Source organism: Opisthorchis viverrini (assembly GCF_000715545.1).
Source record: "Opisthorchis viverrini unplaced genomic scaffold opera_v5_63, whole genome shotgun sequence".
NCBI classification, from domain to species: Eukaryota; Metazoa; Platyhelminthes; class Trematoda; order Opisthorchiida; family Opisthorchiidae; genus Opisthorchis; species Opisthorchis viverrini.
Genome location: NW_008751719.1, coordinates 1,396,275 through 1,422,280, shown reverse-complemented (window position 1 = coordinate 1,422,280; position 26,006 = coordinate 1,396,275). Strand labels below are relative to the sequence as shown.

At 44.3% G+C, this 26,006-nt stretch overlaps 1 protein-coding gene across 1 annotated transcript in view; it reads left to right on the top strand.

The window, feature by feature from the left end:
* The window catches only part of T265_04053 (hypothetical protein), a gene marked incomplete at both ends in the record, with an annotated part of 65,253 nt that overhangs the window by 14,426 nt on the left and 24,821 nt on the right, over positions 1–26,006 (top strand). The window contains 12 exons of the mRNA XM_009168688.1: positions 1,165–1,270; positions 4,164–4,651; positions 4,909–5,289; positions 8,066–8,117; positions 9,713–9,805; positions 13,298–13,602; positions 14,128–14,283; positions 14,365–14,499; positions 15,618–15,746; positions 16,203–16,508; positions 24,438–24,509; positions 25,663–25,953. Coding sequence (XP_009166952.1) covers positions 1,165–1,270; positions 4,164–4,651; positions 4,909–5,289; positions 8,066–8,117; positions 9,713–9,805; positions 13,298–13,602; positions 14,128–14,283; positions 14,365–14,499; positions 15,618–15,746; positions 16,203–16,508; positions 24,438–24,509; positions 25,663–25,953 — 2,514 coding nt within the window. The remainder of the gene's footprint in view (positions 1–1,164; positions 1,271–4,163; positions 4,652–4,908; positions 5,290–8,065; positions 8,118–9,712; positions 9,806–13,297; positions 13,603–14,127; positions 14,284–14,364; positions 14,500–15,617; positions 15,747–16,202; positions 16,509–24,437; positions 24,510–25,662; positions 25,954–26,006) is intronic.

Sequence of the window (26,006 nt, the reverse complement as noted above, 5' to 3'; positions counted from 1 at the left end):
CTGTATGCCGTAAAAAGACTTAGTGGAAAACAGTTAATATAACCTCAGACCTCAAATCTATTTTCATCATGGCGATTACTTCAAACAGTCGTATTCTACCGGCTGACGTATTTCAACGTCTATTCGACTTTTCTAGAAATCTGCCGAATGCCAGTACTCTGCTTCTCGCTGACTTTAATCTTCCACGTCGATTGTCAAATGCTGCAAATCAGTGAATGCCTCCAGAGGGATGACGTTCAGCTTATTCTCAGAAGAAAGCTAACACACCCTTTGACAGGCTGGTAATGCGAATCTCGTACTGTCTACTATATTTCCGCATACCGTTAACTGAACTTTTCAGAACCTTTCGTAACGTTTGTTCCAGTAGTGAATATGCTGACGTGTCACAGAAGTTTGCCCCTCCCCAGTTCTCTGGCAACAAGACAAACGTAGTGGTTTTTCATATAAAGTGGCTTCTCCGGAAAGTTTTCTAATTGGGACCCAGGGTTGGTGTTCTGTATAACCGTTGGTCAGGCCTCCTGTTGTAAGTCCCTAAAAGAGTCTGCTTTCCTGTTCGTTCTTCTCATGGAATACGATTTCGTTTGGGGCATATATGATGCTGGTTGATCCCATCATAGCGGTCCATGGTCCGTGGTTCGTAACCGGCCTCTGCCTCTCGACTTCCTTTGTGTAGGATTGGGCAATCTGGAAGTATCCCAGCCCTCGTGCAACCTTCGGACATTGTGGTAGTTAGGCACCGAAAGGATGCTACAGCTTAACTATCTTAGCGTCTTCTTAATTCGGGTGCCAGCTGATTCCCTTTTTCCTCTGATCTCATCCAGGAGTGATGTACATTTTGGACGGTGGTCGGTTTGAAAACCAGACACGGACCAAAACGTGTGTCTGCTTCTACGTTATATATATGTTACACAATATATAACATGAATAAATACTTGTGATGAGCTGGTTTCATACGCTAGAATTTCCACGGTGCTCCCAGTCCTGTTTTCTTGTTCGGGGGGCTTCAGTTCAGGAAGGACTAACCTAGATCCCATCCCTAATTGTCAGAGAAATAGCTAAATGCTGCCCTCTATTGCGTTGTTCGGCAATTCCTTCATTTCTGAGCTCTCCTGTGACTTTAATTTCCCATACTCTCGATTTCTACTCCCATCATCCGGCCGACAGAAAGTAATGCAAAGCCTTACTACTATAATGGCCAAACTGGTATACGGTGTAGACTTGTCCGATCTGCCAACAGGAAACCTTCCCCGACGTGGCAAACGGGATTTAGGTAAGTAATCTCTACTTTTAACGTGTTTGTCCCAACACAACTCAAATAATCCATGTTGCGAGTGGCTTATTGGCATCTACTCATTGTGAAGTAGCTTTAATTCTGTTGTACGTTTAGGGGGATGGTTAGGCCTGAACACTGAACACTTTCGGCTCGACGAGATTTTCGTCATTCCTTCTCATCATCAACATAGATAACACCTAGGCAGTAGCAAATGCTGGTTTTTAGTCGCTATGCCACATGAGGCCGAATGAGGTAATCGTAGTTCGTTCGGCTCGCAAAGATACTTTAAAAAACACGAACGACTGCCTAATGGTCTCCAATGCAAAAAACTGCTACTTCAAGAACTGATGAGGGATCTAAATTCACACCAGTCTTCGAGTTTAGCAAATCGAGTGAAAGCCGCAAGTGCAGATACCAATAATCAGCTAAACACTTTCTGATCTGGGGACTGATTCATATATGTTATTATTTCGAAATTATCTTTGACTAACTCACTAGCACGTAATCTCGTGGACCCTATTTGCATTCCACACCTTGAGTTTTCCGTCTCGGTCACTATTACCTGTTGACACATAAGGCTCGCTGGGACTGGTCTAGCCGAATGACGCTGTGATCTCGAAGTCAAACATCTCATTCTGCGATCCTTTTCGTGCATAGGGATTTTCATGTCTTTCCATTCATGATTATGTTCTCTAAGAAGGCCGCTTCTAATGTATCCTATAGTCGGTTTCAATACTTTCGATCACTTCTAGTTCGGACAGCCTTTTGACTGCTATACCGCGGGATTGCCTCCCAGGTTAAACTGAGGAATTCCCTGAAAAATGTACACTAGGAAAGAACGTCATTTGAATGAACATTTGCATTTCAGAATGATTGGCATTCGGGTACTTACTCTAGCTATGGTTAACGAATGGCTGTGACCATTCCGACTCCATGTCTGTTCATCAGTAACGAGACAGCAGGTGACGCAATCGCTCTCACTGCACTGCTTAGAAGCAAATAATGGCCAGTGCAAACTTGCAGAATACGTGCACTACTAATACTTGTTTGATCTTTTCTGCATCCCACTTCTGTGTCTTCAAAATTTCAAATCTGTGGCTCAATGGTCACCAGCTCCTGTTGGAGGATACAGAGCTGGTTGTTCATCGACAAATGGTTCTAAAAGAAAATCCATCCACAGTGATCTCCCTTCTCATCGTATCCCACTGTCCTTGGGTATGATGTATATCAGCAGATGTCAGCCGTAAAGGTTACCTAGAATGAAAACGTGTTTTCACTTTAGGAACATAAAAACGGCTCATTTCAATTGTGTTTTCATGTTGGACAAATATCTGCATAAGGAACCTCATGTCAGTTTCTATGACGAGTCCGTGCCACCCTGCGTATTCGCTAAAATGGATGCGGTACCATCCTTTTGGAGGCAAGGTAACATGAGGAACATGTCTACACTGTGAGTAGCGCCACAATGTAAGAAAGTCGGTGGGTCGGTGCTGCGTCCTGGTGCTTGGTGAGAGCAGAATTTGTGCCCTGAGAGAAAACTTTTCTTGGGAGCGGATTCGTTTAATGGGCAGGAATACCGTACCATTAGAATGTGGTGGCTTCCAGCTTTCATCCAGGTTCCCATAGATGGACTGCATTCTAGTTCATCGGGGCAAGTAGCCACCGTAGATTAAATCTAATCGAACGTAGTTGAGTGAACTTTTTCAGAACAATGCAGTTGCACGAAAACAACGTGACCTAAAATGTGTGGCCGTCTACTGTGAACGGCTCATTTATGGTAAACATGATACTTTCTTTGAGAATCTTCTCATTACTGTGGGATTACTGATGTGCTGTTTCCTCTAGATCCAAATAGTTTTGGAGAAATCCGAGAGTTTTCAATATCTACTATACAAAAATGTTGTGTCCACATTCCGTAAATCAGCTGTGGAGTCTGAATTCTGGATGGCTTCGCGGTTAGACTAGAAGTTGGGATACATCATTACCATTCGAAGGACTATAAACTCATCAAATGGACTACATAATTTCCGAGTGTGCATTTGAGCCATTTTGTTCGAAAAGCAAACTTCCAAGTATCAGATGATTTCAGTGAAGAGGCAAAATGAGGGATGGGTGTAAGCGCAAATCCCACCTTTAGAAGGAAGTGTTAGTGTAGAAAGGAACCTGGAAGTTGGAGTTGATTGAGCAACATTTAATAGAAATTTGGGTCTCGCTGATGAATAAGAGTGTCACTGCCCAGAGTATGACTGTTGCAAATTGAGGTTTCTGGTGCGCCGTGTTTTAATAACGGGTGAGAAGGCGGTAATCCAACCCAGGGCCTTGGAATGACGAATCACATGAGGCTTTAGCAGCTTGGGTGGTGTTGCTTAGGCAGCATCATGAGCCACCCACCACCAATGAATCCCGATTCTGTTCTATTTCGGTCAGTGTCTGCTAGGCTATCATCGTTTTACGATAATGGTGATTCTTGAATGTCAAAACGATCCTCATACAGGAGCCTTTTGGTTGATTTGGCCACGAGCAGCTGATCAGTAGTGTGATTTACTCGGACAATACATTTCACTCTTGGATAGTCGGATATTACTGGCTGCAAATTTCTGGATGCACTTTATATGAAATACAGTCCATGTTCATAGAATACGTGAGCTATAAATTTCATGTTTGGTTTGTATTTACCAACCCGCCTAACTTAATCACCCATATCGCTTATTCAAATTCACGTTTCGCCCAGCCTTTTTCTCAACATCCCATTTTTCAACGGCGTCTCGCCAACTACATCAAACTAGTTTACCCAGTCAACTACAGTTGATGCTTAGGTACAGCCCATTAGTTTCGGCCACGCCATAGCTTCATTTTATTGACACGCTAACTGCACCTTTTCCCCTTTCAGGACATCATTCAACTAATCGTGCTCGTCCGAAGTCTTTCACAGATTCTACACTGGCACACGTTCCGTCAACCAATGTCTTTCAACCTGGGGCTCAAGGTCCTATATCCCCGCAACCACTATCTGCTGATCCCACTTTTAGTGAAGCAACAGTAAGTATTTCCGGCATTGATGTTTTGAGAAAGCCATGTGACATGTATCACGCTGATGGATGTTCCGAGCCCCTTAGTCCTGCAAGTCCAACACAAACTCCTGAAGGGCACTTTAGTTCCACCACTGATGCAGGGATTTCTCCCAGCGTTATCGTATCAAATCACGACACGCGTCCTACAAATCGAGTGGATTCGGAAGGAAAACTACCGAAGATGGATAGTAGTCGTCATCACAGTCTCCCACGCACTCTCGAGCAAGCTCATCGTTCTACGACTCTTGTCCCCTCGAGGGAATCAACCGTGTTTGCTATGCGTCGAAGCGCAAGCAATTTAAATGAGGTATGCATGTTATCGTTCTGGTCCTAGTGCATGGATAACAGAATCAACAATCATGTCTTCCTGTTTGCTTCTGATTGTTTGTTTGGTCGCTGCGCAATATTCGCTTCTTTTCTATGTCTTGTTGCTTGCTCCTGCATCATGTCCTTCCGGTCATGCTCATATTTTCGCCGTTGCAACGCTTTCAGTGTTGTTTCTCGCCTGCTGCCTTACTCGTTCACTAATTCCTGTTGTGTTCTCTCATTTTCCACCTGAAAAAGCCAGCATCTGTGCATTCCATACACGACCCGACATACGGAATGGCCGATCAGTTTTCTCGGTGTTTACGCACTTCAATGAGTGACGGCGAACACCTTCCGCGACGAGTCGCATCCGGTCTCTCACCGGATGCTAGGTCTGTCTTGTCGGTTGGATCACCCACGAACAGAAGACTTCGACGATCGTCCTTGCAAGGAGTTGTTGACACTGGTGTCACGAAGTCTGGAAGTCAACAAAGCCTTCGATTTTCGTTGGAAGAACCGCAGTCCCCACCACCGGATCGTCCAGCCCTAGATGACGATTCATCTTCGGCACTGAGTCGTAACGATTTTGGATTAAGTGATAGGGCGTCCCTGGATGGAGGGTCTGTTTTCAAACCGAAGGTAGGTGAATGCATACCTCTGTATCTTTGGTCTACATCCTTGTCCTTTCAACACGTCAACTGTCTTAGTTTCGTATGGTTCGTCAACCTCCAGCCTGGTGCTAGCCAGCATGAATTTCGTAAATTGAATGTCTTAACCGTTGCTTCCGATTCACTGCCAAACGTTTTAAAGCGCCGACTTCTCCTACGGACGGGTGTCATCCTTCTAGAGCGCCATAGCTGAGCTAAACGCCATGTAGCTGTTCTGAAAACATCAACTGCTTGGGATCTAATGCTAGGATTACACCTGACTTTAAGCCTTCCACTCAGTGTCAGTAGCATTGAGGGGGGAAAACTGCGCGCTGCATTAGCTGACGTCTTTTCTTAATTCTTTAATGCCCGTTATCCCATCCTTTTGACAGACCTCTGTTAAGTCCAAACTTGAAAAATACATGATGCTAAAACTTTTTTTTCTTTTCAGAGGATAAAGCTAGAGGAAAATTTTATTTAGACATTCAGTATAGTGAGGGACTTCATCAATGCGTGAAACTCAATCTTTCGGGAAACAAAATAATGAGGATGTTGATGTTCAATGGAAGCATATTGCCACTGATGGGACCAACTAAGTAGCCAACTACCAATGTTTCCGGGTTTAGAACTATCGGTGGTTGTAGCAGACTGCCAAAGGGGTCAGTTGAGGCTACCATCGATAAGACGTCCGAGCACCATTCGGGTTGTATCTGGAGTACTTTGACCCCATATTGATTCTCATGACTCTGGTTAACTCGGATCTTCCGTGGTTCACTGACATACTGATCACTCTTATGTAGATTGGATGTCAGATTCAGGCTTTATTTCGGCCACCGAGCACGGATTTGCCCTTATGATTACAGACCCGCTTTTCTTTCACCACTAGAGGAGTTTGTTCGTACTTTGTTGCCAGTATTCGTTCCTTGATCGCTGTTCAGTGTGCTGGGCTATTATTTCTTCTAATGAATGCCATTCAGTATGATTTAACCAGTTTGTAGATGGTTCTGTGGAAAACCCATTGGAATACTAGTAACTGATAGAGTTCTCCTTCATTTAACTTGAAAACTATTCAGACATGGTTTGAGGGGCTATTTCCTATAACTCTGTTCCGCATCCAGTTGTATGTAGTTCTGCGGGCGCATTGGTGAAAGGTCGTATCTGTAAAGCACGTTTATGTCTTTCTGGCGCTCCGTTTCCCGGGAGTAAGTCGAGCTTGCACCCCATTTTATGTACCAGTGCTGCTTTGCAAGTTGGATGAGTAAGATATTCGTCGTTAATCTTGTTTGTGGCTCGGGATAGTTCAGTGTTCAAGGCGCCAGCTTACGGACTGGAAGCTCCGTGGTTCGAAACCAACCTTAGCATTTTGACTGCTCCTGTGTGAACTTGTGCCAACTGGCGGTACCTCAGCCTTCGTGCCTCCTTCCATTGGCATGACAGCTAGGCATCGAAAGGGTGCTACAGTTGTATTATTATTATTATTTGTGGAAAACTTAATGTTGATTTTCTGGTCACTTTCCTCCTGACTCCGTAACGCCGGAAAGCAGTCGTTGCGTATGAAGTGTCTCATCCACGTCCGATGAATGGCGACCCCCAAGGGGTATGCCTTATAAGCACCAAAGCGTCGATTTCGGCTGTTTCAGGAACACTTTCTAAATTTGTTCTTATCGTGAACTACTTCTTTGATGGATTGGTTTTTTAATGATTGCTACACATGCGAAGTTATGTGCCTTAGTCCGAGATTACACCAGTTGGTGCATCTGTTCATACGACTGGGTCCCTAGGTCACAAATGAGCATATTGTAACGTGTACGGAGATTTTATCATTCTCTGTAATGTGTTTCTTACCGCACAACAACAGATGTCACAGCTTCTCAATAACTTCAATTCAGTCCATGACAGAAGAGTTGACGGTTTTAAGTGTTTTTTGGACGCATCCGGAAGCAATAACTTTTAATGACGGTAAGGTTTGTCACCCAACAACCTTGTAGCCTACCAACCACGTCTTATCCACAGTGGTGACTTTTGATCCACTGCTCAGGATTGGTTGGAATCCATGTATGTCATTCTATGCATCCGGTCTCAACCACGAACACTGTTCTCGAATATTATAACGTTTACTGGTTCCAGTTACCTGTAATCTGGAAGCAGTTCTCCATGAGCTGCCATCGACGATCATAAATGGACTCGGCTTTTTCTGGATGGTTTGATAAACCGCTTGATTACTTTGAGGTAATTAAATCGATGTCTATGTTTTTGTTCAGTGAGCACAGATTTCTGGGTTTCAAACGCTTTTCTCCCCGTTTATTGGACATCGCAGTTTGCTGTTCCAACATCCGTTTGTTCGGCATACTCTGAGGCTTCCAACGTGGACTCGCGCCCGTCCATTCGTTACGGTCCCAATCAGCCTCCTGTGCTGCGTAGAAAACCACACGTTATTCGTGTTGTTTCCCATGGTTTTTTGTTAGAATGCCATGCACGTGCTGCGAACTTCATGTACCGTCACGGGTCCTCAGTTTTTCCAAGTTCTTCCACACTCTCTCACCGTTATGTATGTCCATCTTAGCATGTTCTCATACGAGTCTACAGAGTAATTGTTAACGTAACCTATTAGCTCTTCCACTTACCATCGTCCGAGTGAACGTTCACCTTCAGGTGTTCCTTACATCTCTTGTCACATGATAACTTTTGGGGTTGCCTACTAACCCTCGTACAAGTGTTTGAAACAGTCTGAATCTCAAAATGGTTGATTTTTATACATTACTTTTCAGACTTACTCTGCGAGTCCTGATGTGAAAATAGGCGAAGAATCGCCAGCTTCTAGTAAGTCACTGACAATACGTCCCGTCGTTGGCTGCTTTATATCGGGTGCTATGTTTTGCTGATTTCTCAATTGGGTCATTAGTCACTTCACTGCTGAGATTGACCAAACTGTGCCCTTGATATGTTTTACACCCTCAGAGTTTATCTTAAGCTGCTCTCAAGTGTGTGGCGCATGCACATGATTTAGATGTTTGTGTGATCAAGTACACGTTTCTCTTGATGCTGTGTCAACACTTGGTTCATAAACTGAACACCATAACCTGGGACTGTGGTCTTCCCACCTCATAAAGGTGACTTTATTATCCTGAGAATTGTTACTACAAAAAATAGGCACGTGAACATTCGTTTAGGTAACAAAGTGTGCTTTTACATCGTTTGGAACCAACCGACCTTGACATAACTGTGTGTGCTTGGTACCCTCAAACGACGCAGTAAGGTTGTCAGTGGGCCTATTTTCGCCAGTCTGCTTCACCTCCTGTTTTCTTGCTAACCACTGGGTATATTTGTAAACAGTGGCTGTATTACCGTTCAACAGATTAGCAGGTAAATTATACCTCCTTAGTGGTTAAAAAGGAAACTAGGATGATCACATGATCAGTAGGATAATACACACTATGTGGATTTCGTATGGTCTGTTTTTTGTTCTCATTATGTGGTCGTACAAGGTGGTCGGGTATACATACTTTCGTTGATTTGGTTAACTTCGCAAAATTTAGATTACAACTCACGTCGCAGTCGACGGATTCCTTCTCATCACTTCTCCCTAAGTGAACAGGTTTTTCTGTCCCGCTTTTGTAGCGAACACTGGGACTTCAACGGTAATTGTTAGTGACGTTCCATTCCCATTGCCCCACGACGCACCACACGGTATTATGTTTTCCACATCAAATGTGATACCAAGGTGTACATTAACTTTTAGGTCCCGCGCCCTTACTGAGGGATTCAACGACTTTTGATAGAGGTCTTTTTGCGTAAAACTGATACATTTTAGAGGATTAAGGTATCACTACCATCTCCAGAAATGTTACTGATTACTGGCAATGCTCCAGTATTCTGTTTAGTCTATCTGTCTTGTTTAGGACGCCCGTCTATCCATTTTGGGTAAATGCAGGCCACTCGGATCAAAAATGACACAATTTCTGTCATTGGCGGAAATCCGCTAGATGTGTATTTCTGATGATCTCTTAACAGGAAACAATCGTACGTTGCTTCTCAGTCGTCTAGTGTAATTTATCGTTTTTTTTTCACGACACTGCTCCATTCTCCTCCACCCGAATGTGAACGCCACAAGTGGAAAGGGTATTCGGCCTTTCCCGGGGGCTATCTCTCTTCGACGGTTTCCTGGTTCACGAGCATCAATGTTTCGTACTCTTCTGGAGAGTAGCCCCTCCTTGTCGAATCCCTTGTGGGTGTAAATGGCCGTACATGGTTAACATCCCTCTTCAAACGTATCATGTTTGTTACCACCTTATTACTTTATCATACATCTGGTTCTTTGTTGATAACGCTGACGGAACACCACTTCCTGTTCGCTTCAAGGGTCTGCTTGTTTCCAAACTAGTTGGTTCGTACAACTGTCTCTTTCTCCTTCACAGTCCAACTGGACGGTTCGCTCCGGGGTACGTACAGCCCATCCCTACAGCATCGCGCCGGGACCTTGAGGGCTACGTCTGCAGAGTTAGGTATCGGTGAGTAAGATGCGGACAGAGGGATGATACTTTTCCGTTGACTATCTCTGTTTGTCTCACCGTTCACCATTTTAGCCTTGCAGAAGAAATATGACGTTGGTTAATTATATTCCTTATTATCGTAGCGGAACTGAAAACACTGGTTACAGTTTACAGTACGGTTCAAGTAGTTGTCACAGTTTGTACCCCATTGTCATGTTCTTCCGGGGTAAAGAAATGCAAAACATCCAGTTGAGCATAGTTGTTCATGCGCTACTCTCTAGGTCACCAGCGAAATTGATCAGAGGTCCTTTACTGAGCACCACTTGTAGCCGTTTTCCGGTTGGGGCCTGGTCTTCTCTGTTGCCTGTACACGGTGTGCAACCGAACCCTGTAGTGGGTTCTTTCAGTTATTCCAAGCTTTCCTGGTCTTAACTATTCGTCAGTTTGCATTGATTTGGTAGATTTCAGCTCGTTCTTTCCTTTAGTATTCTGTTATTTAAGTCTTTATCTGATAAAATATTATGCGGGGATCAGTGGTGAATTGACTTGTCCCCCAGAGGAGATACCAGGGACTGATTAAAAACGATACCTTCGATACTGGATTTTACCATTTGAGTTTATCTCAAAAGATGAACCGGGCTTATTATCTGCGGGATGATTCTTTCAGTAGGAGGCAGCTATGCCCTGAAGCTGATTGCACATCACACTAGGGACTGGGATGTGCCTCACTGCGACCTTGCGGATTCACTACTCTTCTGAGCAGTCCCACTTCCTGAAATATCCATGAAAGCCATCCCAAGTGGAATCCTATTATCTCTTGCTTCTAAGTTTCAATGACCTCCTGAGTATTAACTACACCAAGCGCGGCTTACGAGCAATTACTTATGGGCAATTGCAGTTTTTGTCTCATTTAATGGCATAGCTTGCAAATATCCAGTAATAGCTCTGTTCATTTTCGATTTATCAGCTATAAGTCATGTATCAAGGGTACTTTGTTCGCAATGTTCAGATTCTAGGGTCGAAGCTTTCCGACCCGTCGTTCCTCGTGAGGAGATACCAGCGCTGCTTCAATAATCATAGGTATGTTGGTCGGCTGGGGAGAACACTTTGCTGCTTGCACACTCTTCTTACTGTGGAGGTTACGATTTTACATCCAGAGCGCCTGGTATTATGGCTACTCATAGTATGGAGTTCACTACTGTTCCTCTGCTGAGGTGTGCACGGTGGGCCAAGTAACCACGTTCCATAGGTTATGCTGTTTTGGACTTCTACGTGTGTGGGCCACCTACCTCTTTTTGCCCACTCGTGTACGAGGTGGACATGAGTGTAGGCTATGAAGTGGCAACTAGTAAACTCAGCCGAGTTAGCAACTGTCACCTGTCTCCATGCGGATATCGGGGATCGGCTAATCAATAGCAAACTACCAGACGTGACTCAATTTATGCGGTCAATTGCTCTCCTGCATCAAAGCTTTTGCACTCATTGAGCAGCTGTCCGATTTCCCACTTCTTAAGGCAACTCCGTTATATCGAAGTTTCTGATTCATAGATGTCCTTTTTCAAATTTTGTACAATCAACGCTGCACTCGATTGGTTTGAATGAGATTAAAAGGACAGAAGTTTTGGTGGTGCGTGATAAGGGGTGTTGGGTGAGAATAATGTGAGGTCATGTTGTGATATCAAACGGTTCTATGCTGCGGAGAAACTACACGAGTGTGCGTAGCAGTGTGCCCAACAAGTGGTCGGCAAAATTTAGACCTTCCATGATCATCCAACCGCAAATCTCGAGATTAACTAACTGGTCACTACCATCATTTGTTTCTCTCTATACGATACTAGTGGTCGCTTATTGTCTAAGATGGTGTCGACACTGTTTCACACCACTGCAACAGGTCTCAATATCAAAGTGAATCTTTATAAGAAAGTACCACCTGGGATCCAGTACAGCAGTCTGACTGAATGGCTGAAACCCATTTGGTGTAACCTCTGTCTATCCATCTATCTGTACGTGGTAACTTCCAGTTACAACACGTATGTTGCTTATATTTGAGGATTTACTTTGCCTGATAACTTGCAATAGCAACCAAGTTTCTGTTTCTTTGGAACGCTGGCTAAAAATCACTGAGAGAGACTCGAAACACAATCAGTTAGAACTAGCTCATCTTGTTGACAGTCCTCGAATCACGAGTGTTAAGTACCCGAATAGGAGATCCTATTAGAACCAAATGAAACGATGCTTTGGGCATTCCAGTGGGTGGATATCACGCTAGTTCTATTGAAAAAACCCGTGATTGTACGATAACTGTTTTCGTTTATCAATATATGGGCGAGAAATGCGTAACACAATAACTCCCGAAAAAGTGCTCCCTTGAAACAGACTTCAGCTACTCTCAAGCTTGTTTCGAGGGATAAATGTAGTACTGTGATGAGGGCATAGAAACCATACTATGTTTATTGAGTTTTGGAAAAATAAGCATCTCACTCAATGTAGACAGCCACACAAGACGATTTAAGAAAGGCGCTCACTTCGTAAAGAAACCCCAGCCCTCGTTCGAAGACAGTCTTCAATTAGGCCACATTTCACATTCGGCCGGAACACCCTTCCGAAGGAGGATAATTGCATTATTCTTATCATAACTTTTATTGCCTCATGTTTCGAAACTACCCTCCCCACACGGGTGAAAACTCCAAAAAGGGTAGTGCAATTGAGCACGGTTTTGCATAAAACCAAGCCAACTCAGCTTTTGTTGCTGTGTGATGGGATTGCTTGTTACTCGTTGGCTAACGATGGGCAATATAAATGTAAATTCAATAAGTGAATCTAATAACAAATGCGACAGAACGCTCAGGGATACTGAAACGAAGTTCAAAACGAGTGGTGAGTTATGCCTCGTGCGTTTTACACTAGTCTAGTCAGTTGTGGAATCCTCGCGATGCTTATCTACCGTGCCATCCGAAGGAAACATGAGGGCCGAGATACTGCCAGGTTGCCAAAGCCTGGACAGGAACAGTCGGGATGCTCCGGTTGAGTTCGAACCACAGTACCCTTCTAGTCATTAGGTTCGCGCGTTAACCACTGAGCTGTCTCGAGCTCCCTACACTACCGGCTAAACGATACACAGCTGACTGCAGCAATCCTTAAAATGGTTGACTCTCACCTCTGTAAAACTCACTCCGAGCCATCGAATCGGATATTTATTGTTGAGCGGATTTTGTGGCGCACTCCTAGCTTCGTTTTTAGCTATTTTATCTGCGTTGATTATTTTATTAGCCCTTGGGCACTGTTGTATGGTAATCGTTGAAAAGACTGCGGATGAATATCCTGATATTATATCGTCGGCATATTTAACCGATGAACTTTTGAGCGCTTCGTTTCTTGTTTGCTTCTACCATTGTCTCTGTGTTTTTACCCGGCCATTGCTTGAACTTCTCCAATGTTTGATGCATAAACGACGTCCCATTGACGACTATCCGTTTGTTTCTTTATTCCACTTTGGGGGTCTCCCTATAGATGTGGACTTAACACAAACGCCAACAAAATCTTCGTTCGAAACACAAAACGTCCCACGCTGCATCCTCGCCGGTGGAGAGGCACCCGGGTGGACACAAGAGTCTATTGTTGTCTGCTGGCGACGATTTCTCGGTATGCTGGGTAATGTGAATGATATAGAAAACAACACAAATTTGGAGAAAGTCTACACCTACCTCTCCGAACTTGTCGGGGTGTTGCTTAAAATTCAACAGCACCAAAAGCTTAATCCCGTTAGTGATGCATGTGTCCAACCACTGGCGGAATATTGTGTTCCGATTGAATATGTTGTACCAACTTTGTTGGAGGCAAGTTCCTGATTCTCGCGTCCTCATCAGCTTTTCCATTCGTATTTCACTTCGTTTTGAATGCTTTGTTGTTAATTTACTACTTGAGGGTCACTATTTTCCTTTGCCATCAATTTCTTCAGTCCTTCAGTCTTCAGTGCAAAAAGATTTGATGAATACGTATTCATAACGTGGTATTTTTGCCTCTGAGGTCCGAACCTCTACTACGTCTAGATATCGACTGCGCCGATCCGTGTTATCATCTTGGCTACATGTAATTGCCACTCTTGAATCGTCTGAGGATCGATTGACCGACCTCATGGAATAGTAGTGAATAGGGGGACAACAACGGGCTTATTCCGTTTGCTCTTGTGGGCTTGCTGTCGGGCTTCGACGTGCGTTTCTATATAAGACGTCCACCTCCATCTTTTTAGGTGCAAGTGACCTGATGATTCGCAGATCAAGATTTGGCAACCACCAAGTGTTTTTCAAACGCTCGGTTTTCCTTTCATCCAACCATTCCAGGTTCTAGTGTTGCGCGATAAGAGCCCCTCCATCCGCCTGTCTGCACTAAGTACCCTTTGTGAGTGCGTGATTCGACCTCCGGATCGGCCAGTGAACTACGAACTAATTGCTCAGTTTTACCGCATCCTTCATCGATATTTGACGGGAACAGATGAGGTACGTTCTCAATCCAATGAAGTTAATGGACATCACACACTAGCTTGGTTTTCTAATTGGACGTGCTTCTTCTGTTTGTAGCGCTATGTACACGGAATCGTCCGATCGTGCGGAATGCGGTTTTTTGCCGCAGATCTCCCAGGTTCACATCTTTTACTCTTAGACTTTCTCAGAGGTATCAACATTGTGTTGACCGATACGAGCAACGCCAAAGAGGTAGGAATATGTTTATTATCAGAAGCTTGTGTGATTCGTTTGTTTGATCTCTGTCTATTGCACCCAAATACCAGATTTACTTTTTATTGATTGTTCCTGCGTTTGCTACATTGTTGGAAGAGTTAGTGAGTTTAGCACGATAAACTTCACAGTGCAGATTCACTAGTTACCATTTGGTTTAGTCCTGGGGGTCTCAGTGTGCTCTTGTATCTACCTTGCATTGCCAATTTGGGTTAAAGTAGGTCCGTAAAAATACCGGAAGACTGCTTTTCTGATTGTACTTGGTATTCGGTTCCCTTTACGGGTTACGTTATAACTCCGCATGAAGCCGTACAAATATTCTTCACAGCGAAATGGTGCTTAAAGCCTCCTTGACGATCTACTATATCCCCACCTTCTCCGGAAGCTCGGAAGGTAAGATAGCGAAAATAATATATAAGGCTAGGCGCTAAAAAATTACCACTACATAGTAGTTTATCCAGCTATAGGTTCAACTTATGATTTGTCAATGGGTCCTATATTTTCTGTGGTAATTTAGCTTAAGATCTTCAATGGCGTTCAGCTTCTGCATTCATCCTGCAAGAGAATAATATGGCCCCAGTTCCTCAGTCAATGCTATATGCACTTTAATTGGTTACGATTTCTTCCTACTTCACTTCGCCTCGGCTTTCTCCCAGATGCAGATGGGTCCGCTCCGAAAATCTCCGAAATCGCATTTGCCCTCGAAGCGCTATCGATCTCAGGGTTGGAGCATAGTCTCATCCGGTTTCTGTTGTGCTACCTGAAGACCCAGTAGTTCATTTTCAGCTCTAAATGTTGGTAGACAGCTTTCCAACTGTCTTTCGGTGTGACATCGTCACTCTGGTCAATTTCCCGACACCTTCATAGGATATTTCGTGATGGAATGTATTGCTACCATCTTCTCTACTGGTTATAACATATTTCCTATCTTAAGCTACTCAACTGTTAGAAGTTAAGTGAATTGGAACATAATGGATAAGCGTAGTGCTTCTTGATCAAACCTTGTTGCGTTCATCCGTCGGCCAACCTCGTGGTCTATTTCTGGTCTTTCTGCTACCTTAAAAAACACCGTTATTTTTTGTTGATTTCTTTTAAAGGTCCCTCGGACTGAGGCGGTGGTAATGCTCAGTACACTACTGTGCTATCCAATCCACTTCAACTCTCTGGAGTGTTTTGATGCGACGCTCAGCAGTACGGTTCAGCTGACCACTTGCACTGATCTCGGGGTACGTTCAATATGACAAGTCTATCGGCCGGTGATTCTTCCCTACCTATGTCTGTGTCAAGGGTCGGAGTATCATATTTCTTTCTTGTTCGTTTGTATATAGTCATTCTTGCACCGGCATCAGGTTCTGCTCTCCGTTGATTCTTCCGTGAGCCGATTTGTGGTTTTCTATCACGGCATTCCCAAGCACGTTCACATTTTTATTCCTCCTTAATATCTTGCAATTTGCAATAGCTTCAGCTGATTAATGCACGCCCGTGATCTGCTGCTGGACTGTCCTGGCTATTACCGGTTGCTGGTAACTCTATTTCTGAGGTCGTCTTGTTAATGGGGCAATACTAAGTATCGGCCGTGCGTTCTTCTTTCCTTGTATGTCATTTAAGTGGTAAACAACTCACTGTCCCGGCGTATTGCTTTTTCATGGGCCCGCTTTTTTCTGTTCAACCAATGCTCACAGTCTCGCGTACTGCAATCCCTTCTTCGAGTGACGCTGGCTGATCCAAATGCAGAGGCCAGGTGCTTGGCTTTAGCTGCCCTCGCAGTTAATATCATCGTACAGCTGACTCACCTGAATGCTGGTCCCGATTCAACTGTCAACCGGCCGGTCACCTTTCCTCTGGATGAGTTTGTTTATTTGCTGGGAATGATGAGATTTCAGGATCATTCGGTTGCCCTTGTTGCCGTGGATATGATTCACGTTTTGAGTAACTACTGTGATATTATTTTGCGATTCAATCCAACTCTGACCGTGTGTATTTTGCGGGTAAGTTCTTCATTCTGTGACCCCCACTATACTTTTAGTTCCCGTTTTGGTCACACGCTAAATTCGCCGTGTTAAATACTTATGGCGCAACTTTTCCTTCAAATTGGATTTCTTTGAAATGGGCAACAAATTACGAACGCACTTTCTCGTCCGCTTTCGAAGGGAATTTTCCTTGTTATCCAACTTATCCAACAACCGAAATCTGTCACACGCTGAATAACATACTCTGTGACTCCAGTAAATAATTTAGATACGAATTCTGTGTACCCTGTTCGCTTAATTGAGTACTTATGAGTTCTCATTCCTGTCCCTTTCGCGTTCAGACATAGATTGTACAGGAGGTTACCATGCAACGCTTGCTGAGTACCATTAGTGTTTCCGTCTAGCCACACCCATACTCTCCTAACCCCAACTCATTAGGCTTGCATAGGTATTCTAGAAAGTGTCCCAACTGGTTGATGTCATTGGGTTAACGATTAGAAGTATGGTAACAGAGTGGGCTGGACGCTTTCTTAGTCTGGGGCGTTCACTTGAGTAGGCGTAAGTACCTGTGGCCTGTTTTATGATAGGTCGAGCTCAGGCGGCAGAAGTGTGCTAAGAATAACTCTATCTGCCACGTGCTACTGATAATAGAAATAAAGATGCTCGTTCAGCTGTAACACCCTTTAGGTGCCCAACTGTCATGCCACCCGAAAGAAGTACGAGGGCTGGGATGCTGCCACGTTACCCAGGCCTAGACAGGAATTCGCTAGTGAGACAAAATGAGATATCTAGCTGCCTTCTTCTAAAGCAACAACCGCGTTGTTTTGTATGAATATGTATAGTGAATATCGAGTCGTTTGCAAAACCAGCATACGAGTGAATAGGAGACATTCACAACGATCAGAGCTGCTAGTCGCTGTTTCAAATTCGACACTTCTGTCGGTGGTGCGTGCGTCAGAATTGTATCAACGATCACTGCTTTGCTTACTCCGTCATTTTGTTTTATTCTGGTGAGATATTTCTTTATATTTGAAGCTTTTACTTTGCTAGAACGGTTGTAGTCCGACCGCTTGCCGTTCTCGTTACACACCAATAGATAGATACTTTTATGAAAGCAAGCAGGCACCGTAGCCATCCTTGTCAAGCAGGCAATAATTGTTGGAGCCAGTCTTCTGATCATCGGTATAAGCTGTCTGGTTCACAATGTTTTCCAGTATACGGAATTCGTCTCTTATCGTCTCTTTCGCGAATACCGGTGTCTTAGAAGGTGGATGATTATTGAATAGGGACGGCTAGACTTCAGCTCTGTGAATACAACTTTATGCAGCGAATTTCAACGCCCCGTCGATAGAGGAATATGACAAAGTTATTTTTCTGCTCAGTAGAATGAACTGAAATACTTGTGTTTTCCTTCCATTTTAAGTAGTGGCATGCTTGGTTGGGCTCTTTCTATTGGCTGTGTTTTAACGTAGTTCTCACTAGATGCAAAACACCTGTAGAATCCAAAAAACGGTCCTTTTGACGGGATAATATCTACATGGGCCATGACTGTATCAGTGCAGATATCGATTCTGCGCATCGATGCATATATCGCCATGCCCACTGAAACGTTTACTCACCCTAAATTCCTAACTCCCCGCTAATTCCCGTGTTCTACTTGTTTTACCACCACTGTGAGGACGAACGCCCTTCGCCGCGGAGTTTTTTATTATCAAACACCAACTCAACATTCACAAACCATTGGATAGGAACGTAAACGTCTCATATGCACCTCATTTTTGAAAACTGACCATTGCCACGCGTCTACTTGAATTTCCTTGGATATTCGTTGACTATCGGACAATTGTAAACGGACGCTGCACAGCAGTTCCACAAGTTTCGTAATAAACCCCACCTTCCAGTGAACGTGAGGCGGAGTTACGGGAAAACCACATGCTACTCCCATGCCTCATCAGTAGTACCCGCCGGTACAGCGTCGCCAACTGTTTCCCGGATTTCAGCTGCCCATGTTTGATGGTTATCGATGAGCTATCAACGGTTTGTCTGGGTCTTATTTTTGACATCAATTACCGTAGATTGGGGACCAACATTTTCGGCAGCCGTACTGTGGTAATGTCCAGCCCAGCATAAGTTGACTGAAGGTCTTCCGCATCAAGCCGTCACCTGGCTTGCGGTGGACATGGAAACTATTGCTAGCTTTGGCTAGTTAGTCTCTGTTGACCCTAAAGATGCCGCACAAAGGTGTTTGCATCCACCGCATATCGAGCAATGTTATCATTCGTCGGTTTCGTTGTGCATCGTCGTCGTCGGTAATATCCCCGACGACCACAGAATCCAAAATTCAGTGGCTCTGCTTAAGGAGTGTATGATGGTACGGCTGTGGATATTCTAGCCTCTAGGTCCTCAGTACATCTAGTCCATTCTCTCGACGCAAGCAGAGAGGGTTCCAACACTGTTGAGTCACACGATACTGCGCCCCGCTGCTCATGCTAGGTGTTAGATGTTCCTGTTTCTATGTCTCAAAGAATCGGTTGTAATTTAATGTTAAAAATGCTGCTTTTTATCACTTGGCATATTGCCCAGTTACTTTTCAGTAACATTTTGGTGGGATAATCTTCGAAAACAGTCATGTTTTCGCTTTCCACGTTTTTTTTCACCGCGACAATCCTTTACCTGGTTTGGTCTGAAACAATCCAAACTAGGTTCAGTGCATAGGTTACAATCTACTCGTTGGCATCTCAACCAGCAAGCCCGCTTGTAGGAACGGTTGTGATTGCTTGTATCCATAGATATAGCAACGTCTACAACTTTACTCACTTTTACGCCTTGTTCATGTTTGGAGCTTCTGAAGGACGTTTCTTCCTACAAGCAGTTATTCTCCAGCATCCCCCCATCATTTCTTATCTGGATAGGGACCACTGCCTGACAGGATTTTTGTTTCCCCTTTCCAGGACAAGGCTTTTAACCTGACCACCTATGAAAAATCCACTGTTTCAAAAGTCGTACTGCAATTTGGGATGGTTTAAATGGTGCAGCAAAAGCTCCCAAAAGTTTCGTAGCCTATCCAGTCCAGCTGAGCGACAATCTCATAATCAAAGCTATAAAAAATGTTGCTACTCGATAGATGTCCAGCTTCACTTCACACTGCAGTAAGAGAAACTGATCTTGAGCTTCTCTTCCCCGATACCACTTATCTGGCGTCATTCCTCGTATTGTACTTGCTTTTCGCGTGCAAGCTACTGTCAATGGTGTATTAAATGCTAGTGGGCACGGGATACATTTAAGTGGCCCTTAAAGTGTATGGAGTTTTTAGTGCGCTTCTAGTTTGGTATTTCCTCTCCAGCGTCCACACAGGCTGCTGTTCTTTGAAAACCGAGTAGGGCCTGTGTTATGGAATGTGGTACTGAACATCTAACGTGGAGCTGCCCAATCGGACACTGGACAAGTAACTATCTTTTGGGTTATTTTCAGGATAATTGTATGGGATTTTGTGGTTGCCTGTCGGTGCACATATTAGATGGCGACTTGGCTTGTAACTAGACCGATTTGAGGAAATATGGGATTTCGGTTTGGAGGAATGAACAAGTGAAATCCCACAAATATTGTGAATAGAAGCTATCCATCTCGTCAAGTAACCGAGAAGTATGCTTAGAAGCAGCGCCCGTAGTTTTCAGTAAAAATCCAAGAGGTTCAGCGTAATTTGCACCATACTACTTTTAGTTATACAAACTCATAACGGTGAGTATCTTATGGGAAAAAGCTTCCCTAGAACTCCGTTTTTCAATGACCCCTTCTAGGGGGAATCATTTTTTTTTCAGAGTACCCCCTCTCTTACAGGCATTATTCTTCTCGGACCCATAAGATGACCGTGGTGTATCTAACAAGTTACATGTCCTTATATTTCGGGCGAGCTAACCCTCATCTCTAGGAAACACTAACTAACGAGAGAGTCAAGCACTTAACAGTTGTTTAGCTTGCGTAGGAGGTCTCTCGCTCAGCTCAATGAACCATTCGAGTCAGCTGTCTGAACATGCACACCTGAATCCATGCCGACGCAACCGACATCCTTTGAACAGTGCCGGTGCATCATGACACTTGATCCGAACATGATCGCAATTAAAACACATGTGTGCATGATACGTATGTAATGTATCCGTCGTCCATTACCGTTTTTCACTATGGCAAGCCAAGCGCAAGCAGCCCCCACGTGCGCGCCTCTACAAAACTCCAAAATTTCGCTGGTATCGAAACACCTTATGGACACACTTCATGGATCTGCAATGTGCACACCCCGCGCACACCGGTGTGTCAGTGACCAGGCTTGGTACCCTAATCATGTTGTATATACCGTCGTTCTTTGTAATTTGCAGTGTGAAATTCCAGGAGCACCTGCGAACAGTGAAAAGCCGCAGTTTCCATATGTAGTAAAAATGCTTATGTATGCTTATTCCTACAGTTGAGAACTCAGATGTGCTCCCTGGATATATTGAATTCAAAAGTCTGCAAGGAATCAAGTAGGACAGCATTCATTCCACATATAGCAGCACCGTTTGAGGTTGTTCGATGGATGTTGAAACTGTTTAACATTAGAGTGGCATTTCAGAAGGGAACTACGTTATGATTAACATTGGTACAACTCAGAAATTGCCTCTAGTCTTGAAGAACTAGAGATTTTGTGCATAACACCAAATGCAACAGCTGCACCAAAGTCTACACGCGGGGGATTCCTGAACTCAGTGAAGACTGATCAAACCACTAAGAACTGCACACGAATATTGCGTCCTGGTCAAAGACTTGGCGATGGTCTGACGGGCGCCACAGGTACAGACTATGGACAATGGGGACTTCTATTCACACAAAGCGACTGACGGCTGGGCTTTCGTGCTCATCAAGCATCCGAGCGTATATATAGCAGTGTGTGCGGTTGTCACTTAGGAGTTTTAGGCAACTCAACTCGATTGAAATTCATGTAACCCCTGTCATTTACCCAACTGTTGCACACTAGCAGTGACCAACAAAAGCTGTAGACGAGACTTGAAGTGAATCGGAACAGTTGCACCGTAGACGCGACCCAAATTCATACAGATTTTCTCCTAGCCCATCAATCCTGACACTTGCTGACCCACACCACTCACAGTCGAATTCTCAGCCAGTACCTAACACTGATTTGGCCTGCCTGTAGGAAAAGATTTCACTGAATTGTTCCGCTTTTGCCTCAAAACTCGAACAATCTTGCAACTCTGTCGCTTAGCCTGACGAAACTTTTGTGTCAAGAGCGATTTGTCGCCCAACAAAAAACCGAATGTTTGTTTTCCGAAACGTTGGATGTACGTTGAGCATGGACGATAACGTCGGCACATTGTTGACATGCTTCTATCACAGTTTGATGAATATGAACCGCAAAATGGGTGTCCACTATACGCACCATTGGTCTCAGTACTATAGTGGCAGAATTTTTGTTTGCAAACGAGTCATTTTATCCTACCCCAGTCAAGAACGCCTGCTACACTAACAACTAACTCCGTAGCACACAGTCGCGTCATTGCTATCGTCGTCTTGTAGTTTCAAAAGCCTCCTCACACCATATCCCTGTGTCCATAGAAAATATCAGAAGCTTGGGCCAGCTTTGATAGATCGCGGAGAACAAGCGGCATCCGTGGCGTATCCTTTCTTGGTTGTGTATGATCGGCAGCTTATTCGTCCCTTTCCAGTGCAAACTGCTATCGTCCATGACATCGGTGCACGCTTCTCACGAGAACTTGTTGCGACGTACCGTCCTTATCAAACGTAGCACACCGGTGCTCTACTTCCGTATAACCATAATTCATTTGGAAGCCCCGGAAAATAAAAAAGGTGGGAGGAGTCTATTACCACCCTAATACAAGCATTCCAAGGGACAGACACCTCCAAACACTTTTTGGCTACTGACATCAATTAGCAACCCTACCCTGCAGCGTCTCTAGCCAATCACAGCCTACCCATTAGCAATACCGCAATGGCACAACACTCCCATGCAACCATATCGTGTGCGAATCTAAAGCTAGCACGGTTATCCGATTCAGAATAACTCGTCCGGATGACACACATCTCACTACTGATCGATTCTTTCTATAAAAACTTCATGGGCTTTCCCATGCAATCGTGTGAAAACGCAAACGTGTCGCGTGACAACCGAAATCCGGACTGTATTGTACTATGTCGCCGAGCGCGCTATTTGTTAAGATAGTATCGTAACTTATGGTCAACACCACATTCGCCTGTCTTGCCATCCGATACATAGCGCTCCAGAAAGTTCCGTTCGAGAAGTTTAAGACCGCTGGCTTTATTTGTTTGTGTAGTGCAGTGAAAACATCGTCTTTTTGTCACGGCTAAACAGTCGGGTTAGGGAATAAGGTGAATGATTGAGGGATTGCACTAGTTTCCCTATCATTCTTGCACCACTCCAGAATAATAAGGTAACCAGCGCAGTCCTTCAATTGTCTACCCTATTATTCTGGAATTACACCTGAGATTACACCTTACTGTAGTGTGACATTTTGTGTGCCTCCACGACCCACTGAGCTATACTGCGGGGTGTCCGCGCGACACTCGAAGTCTTTCATACCACGTTGTCCCAGTATCACAGCTCGTGTAGGTATGTGTCGGATAATCCGTAACGATGCAATTAGAAAGCGAGTTTCTGGTCGTCCAACAGGAACTTCTATTGAAGAATGTGTCCAGCACCAGAAGCTGCGTTGGTTATGCCACGTATTGCCTATGCCGAACCATCGCTTGCCGAAGAGAGTGCTGTTTTCTGTGCCCAGTTCAGAGTGGTGGCGGCAGCGGAGAGGTTACCAACCCTTGCTTGACCTGGCAGAGGAATACGAAAGAGATTATGAAACGTCTGGATGATGTTGGTGCGACTCGCCTTTCAGGATGGAGACCGCGAGATCTCCACTGCGCCTGGTTGGATACGATGAAAGATATGGCTGCTACTCGATGTCAGTGGCGTTCTTGTTGTCAGTTTCCATTCACATTCCCTGAGTGAGAGTCTGTAGGTGTAGGCACCTCGGAGTGATTGTCGTTAGCTGACACCAAGTCCCCTCCCCGTCCACCCTCATTCTTTTCTTCACAATAAGCCTTTCGAAAAAATCATGGTTGTACGGCCGCAAAGCATTAGTGATAATCATTGATGTCATGCTGTCGGTGATGATAATGATGATGATTACTAGTACCACTCAGCATGCAGGTTGTGCAACCAGGGTTTCTTGTTCAGTTCTTACCGTATTCTTACCTGTGCTGCTGACACTACAGAAGCATATGGTCTTTGATAACATTTTACACGTAACTACAGTGGTTCTCGTAGTTAGGTGACTACTGCTGGTTATGTAAACCATACCGCTATCAGTGGTAGTCTCCGTGCTCTCTTACATCCAGATATGGCTCTACTCGATGTCAGTGGCGTTCTTGTTGTCAGTTTCCATTCACATTCCCTGAGTGAGAGTCTGTAGGTGTAGGCACCTCGGAGTGATTGTCGTTAGCTGACACCAAGTCCCCTCCCCGTCCACCCTCATTCTTTTCTTCACAATAAGCCTTTCGAAAAAATCATGGTTGTACGGCCGCAAAGCATTAGTGATAATCATTGATGTCATGCTGTCGGTGATGATAATGATGATGATTACTAGTACCACTCAGCATGCAGGTTGTGCAACCAGGGTTTCTTGTTCAGTTCTTACCGTATTCTTACCTGTGCTGCTGACACTACAGAAGCATATGGTCTTTGATAACATTTTACACGTAACTACAGTGGTTCTCGTAGTTAGGTGACTACTGCTGGTTATGTAAACCATACCGCTATCAGTGGTAGTCTCCGTGCTCTCTTACATCCTTTGCAATTGATCTTCGTTGATTATGTTTTCTTTCGATATGATTTGCATTCCGTGTCCTCTCTTCTCCCTTATTTACAAGACGCTCATCTGGTCACTCAGTTACCTTTGGGTGTCGATAGATGTGGAAAAGATCATTCCCGTGGAAAAACGCGTAAGTAGTGTGCAGTTATCGTTCTTCGTGGTGCTGCGTTATTTCTCCTGTCTTCCAGTTTGGTACTCATTATATCTTGTTTGTAGCTGCTAGCTAGGAGGTCCCCCATATCACGAGACTCTTATTACGGGTACCACACCGTTAGTCGCTCGGCTACAACACAGGATTAGTGCACTGAATGTTTACGCTTATGAGACCGAGGTATTCCTTCTTAGCATAAATGAATGGAATAACTCGTTTCTAATTTGCCGTTTTCACTGTCATCTGCTCATTGGTTTCTACATACCAGGTGAACACCGGTCACATTGTTACCTGCTCCACATGACATAACAACCATTTCGAATTTTTGTTCCCACAAGCTCAGTTTGCATCTCCCCGGAGCTGAAGACGATGCAAAGCGTCAGTGATCGTCCTGTTTACTTTCCTTACATTTTGGCTGCATGTTACTTCGTTTAGCTACAGCTGGAACCACAATGTACAGATTAGCATAGGGGCCTGTTTCTTTCTGTGCTCTTGAAGGGTTCTGACGCGCTTGAGGGATCTCGGTATTCTGTTATTGACGAACTCATCTCAGCTAGTGAAGAGGTTGGCCTTCCAAGCTGTATAACCCACAGCATCCTTTCAGCCGCAGAAATCCTCCTAAAATCAGGATACGCGAGAGGGGCGTTTCCGACTCTCCTGGACACCTCCCCAGGAGTCGTTTGAGTGTTTACTGTGTACTGCACCGACCGAAGGACGCTTGTGTTCGGTTAGCCTGACGCATCTCGTCCTTTGAGAAACATACCAATAGTTTGCTAATTTATGGAAATGCGTGTCTTTTTGCTCTACATCAGTCACCAAAGATGTCTTTTGTACAAATCGACCAGTGTACACACAGGGCCAAAATGGATACTCAAGGTGTAATCCAGTCGCTAGTTTACGGATAGAAATCAATATTAGTCTTTTTAGATGTGCTGGCATTCTTAACCACAACTTGCCCCTCATTCTAAGTGAGGTTTTTTAGTGACGTTTTTAAACTAGCTTTTAGTTCTTTCTGTTGGGCTATTGGGTCTCATCCACGGGTAAACCTCCGTTAGCTTACATTCTGGAATTTACACCCGTTGCTGAACCTTCCAAGTTATTTAACTGAGATTGCTCATTTTGTCACCCTTAGCTACTTACCTCATTCATTCTTGCTATCACGGATTGGACAATTCGCCTTCCACCTCACGTGGTTCGTACCCGCATACAGACTAGCGAGAAAACGGAGGTTGAAAACGAAACGCTGATATCAGCCATACTGAATGTGTTCTACCTTATCATATGTACCAGCCCCACTGGTGTGCTCGTGGAGTCCAAAGAGCCATCCATGTCTTTGTTGAAACTGTTATCCATGCAACCGCCTGATCCGTTACTTGATTTACTGCACCAGTGCGAGACGCGACCGGATATCGAGTCATTTCTAGTAAGCGAAGTATTATTATTATTATTATTATTATTATTATTATTATTATTTTC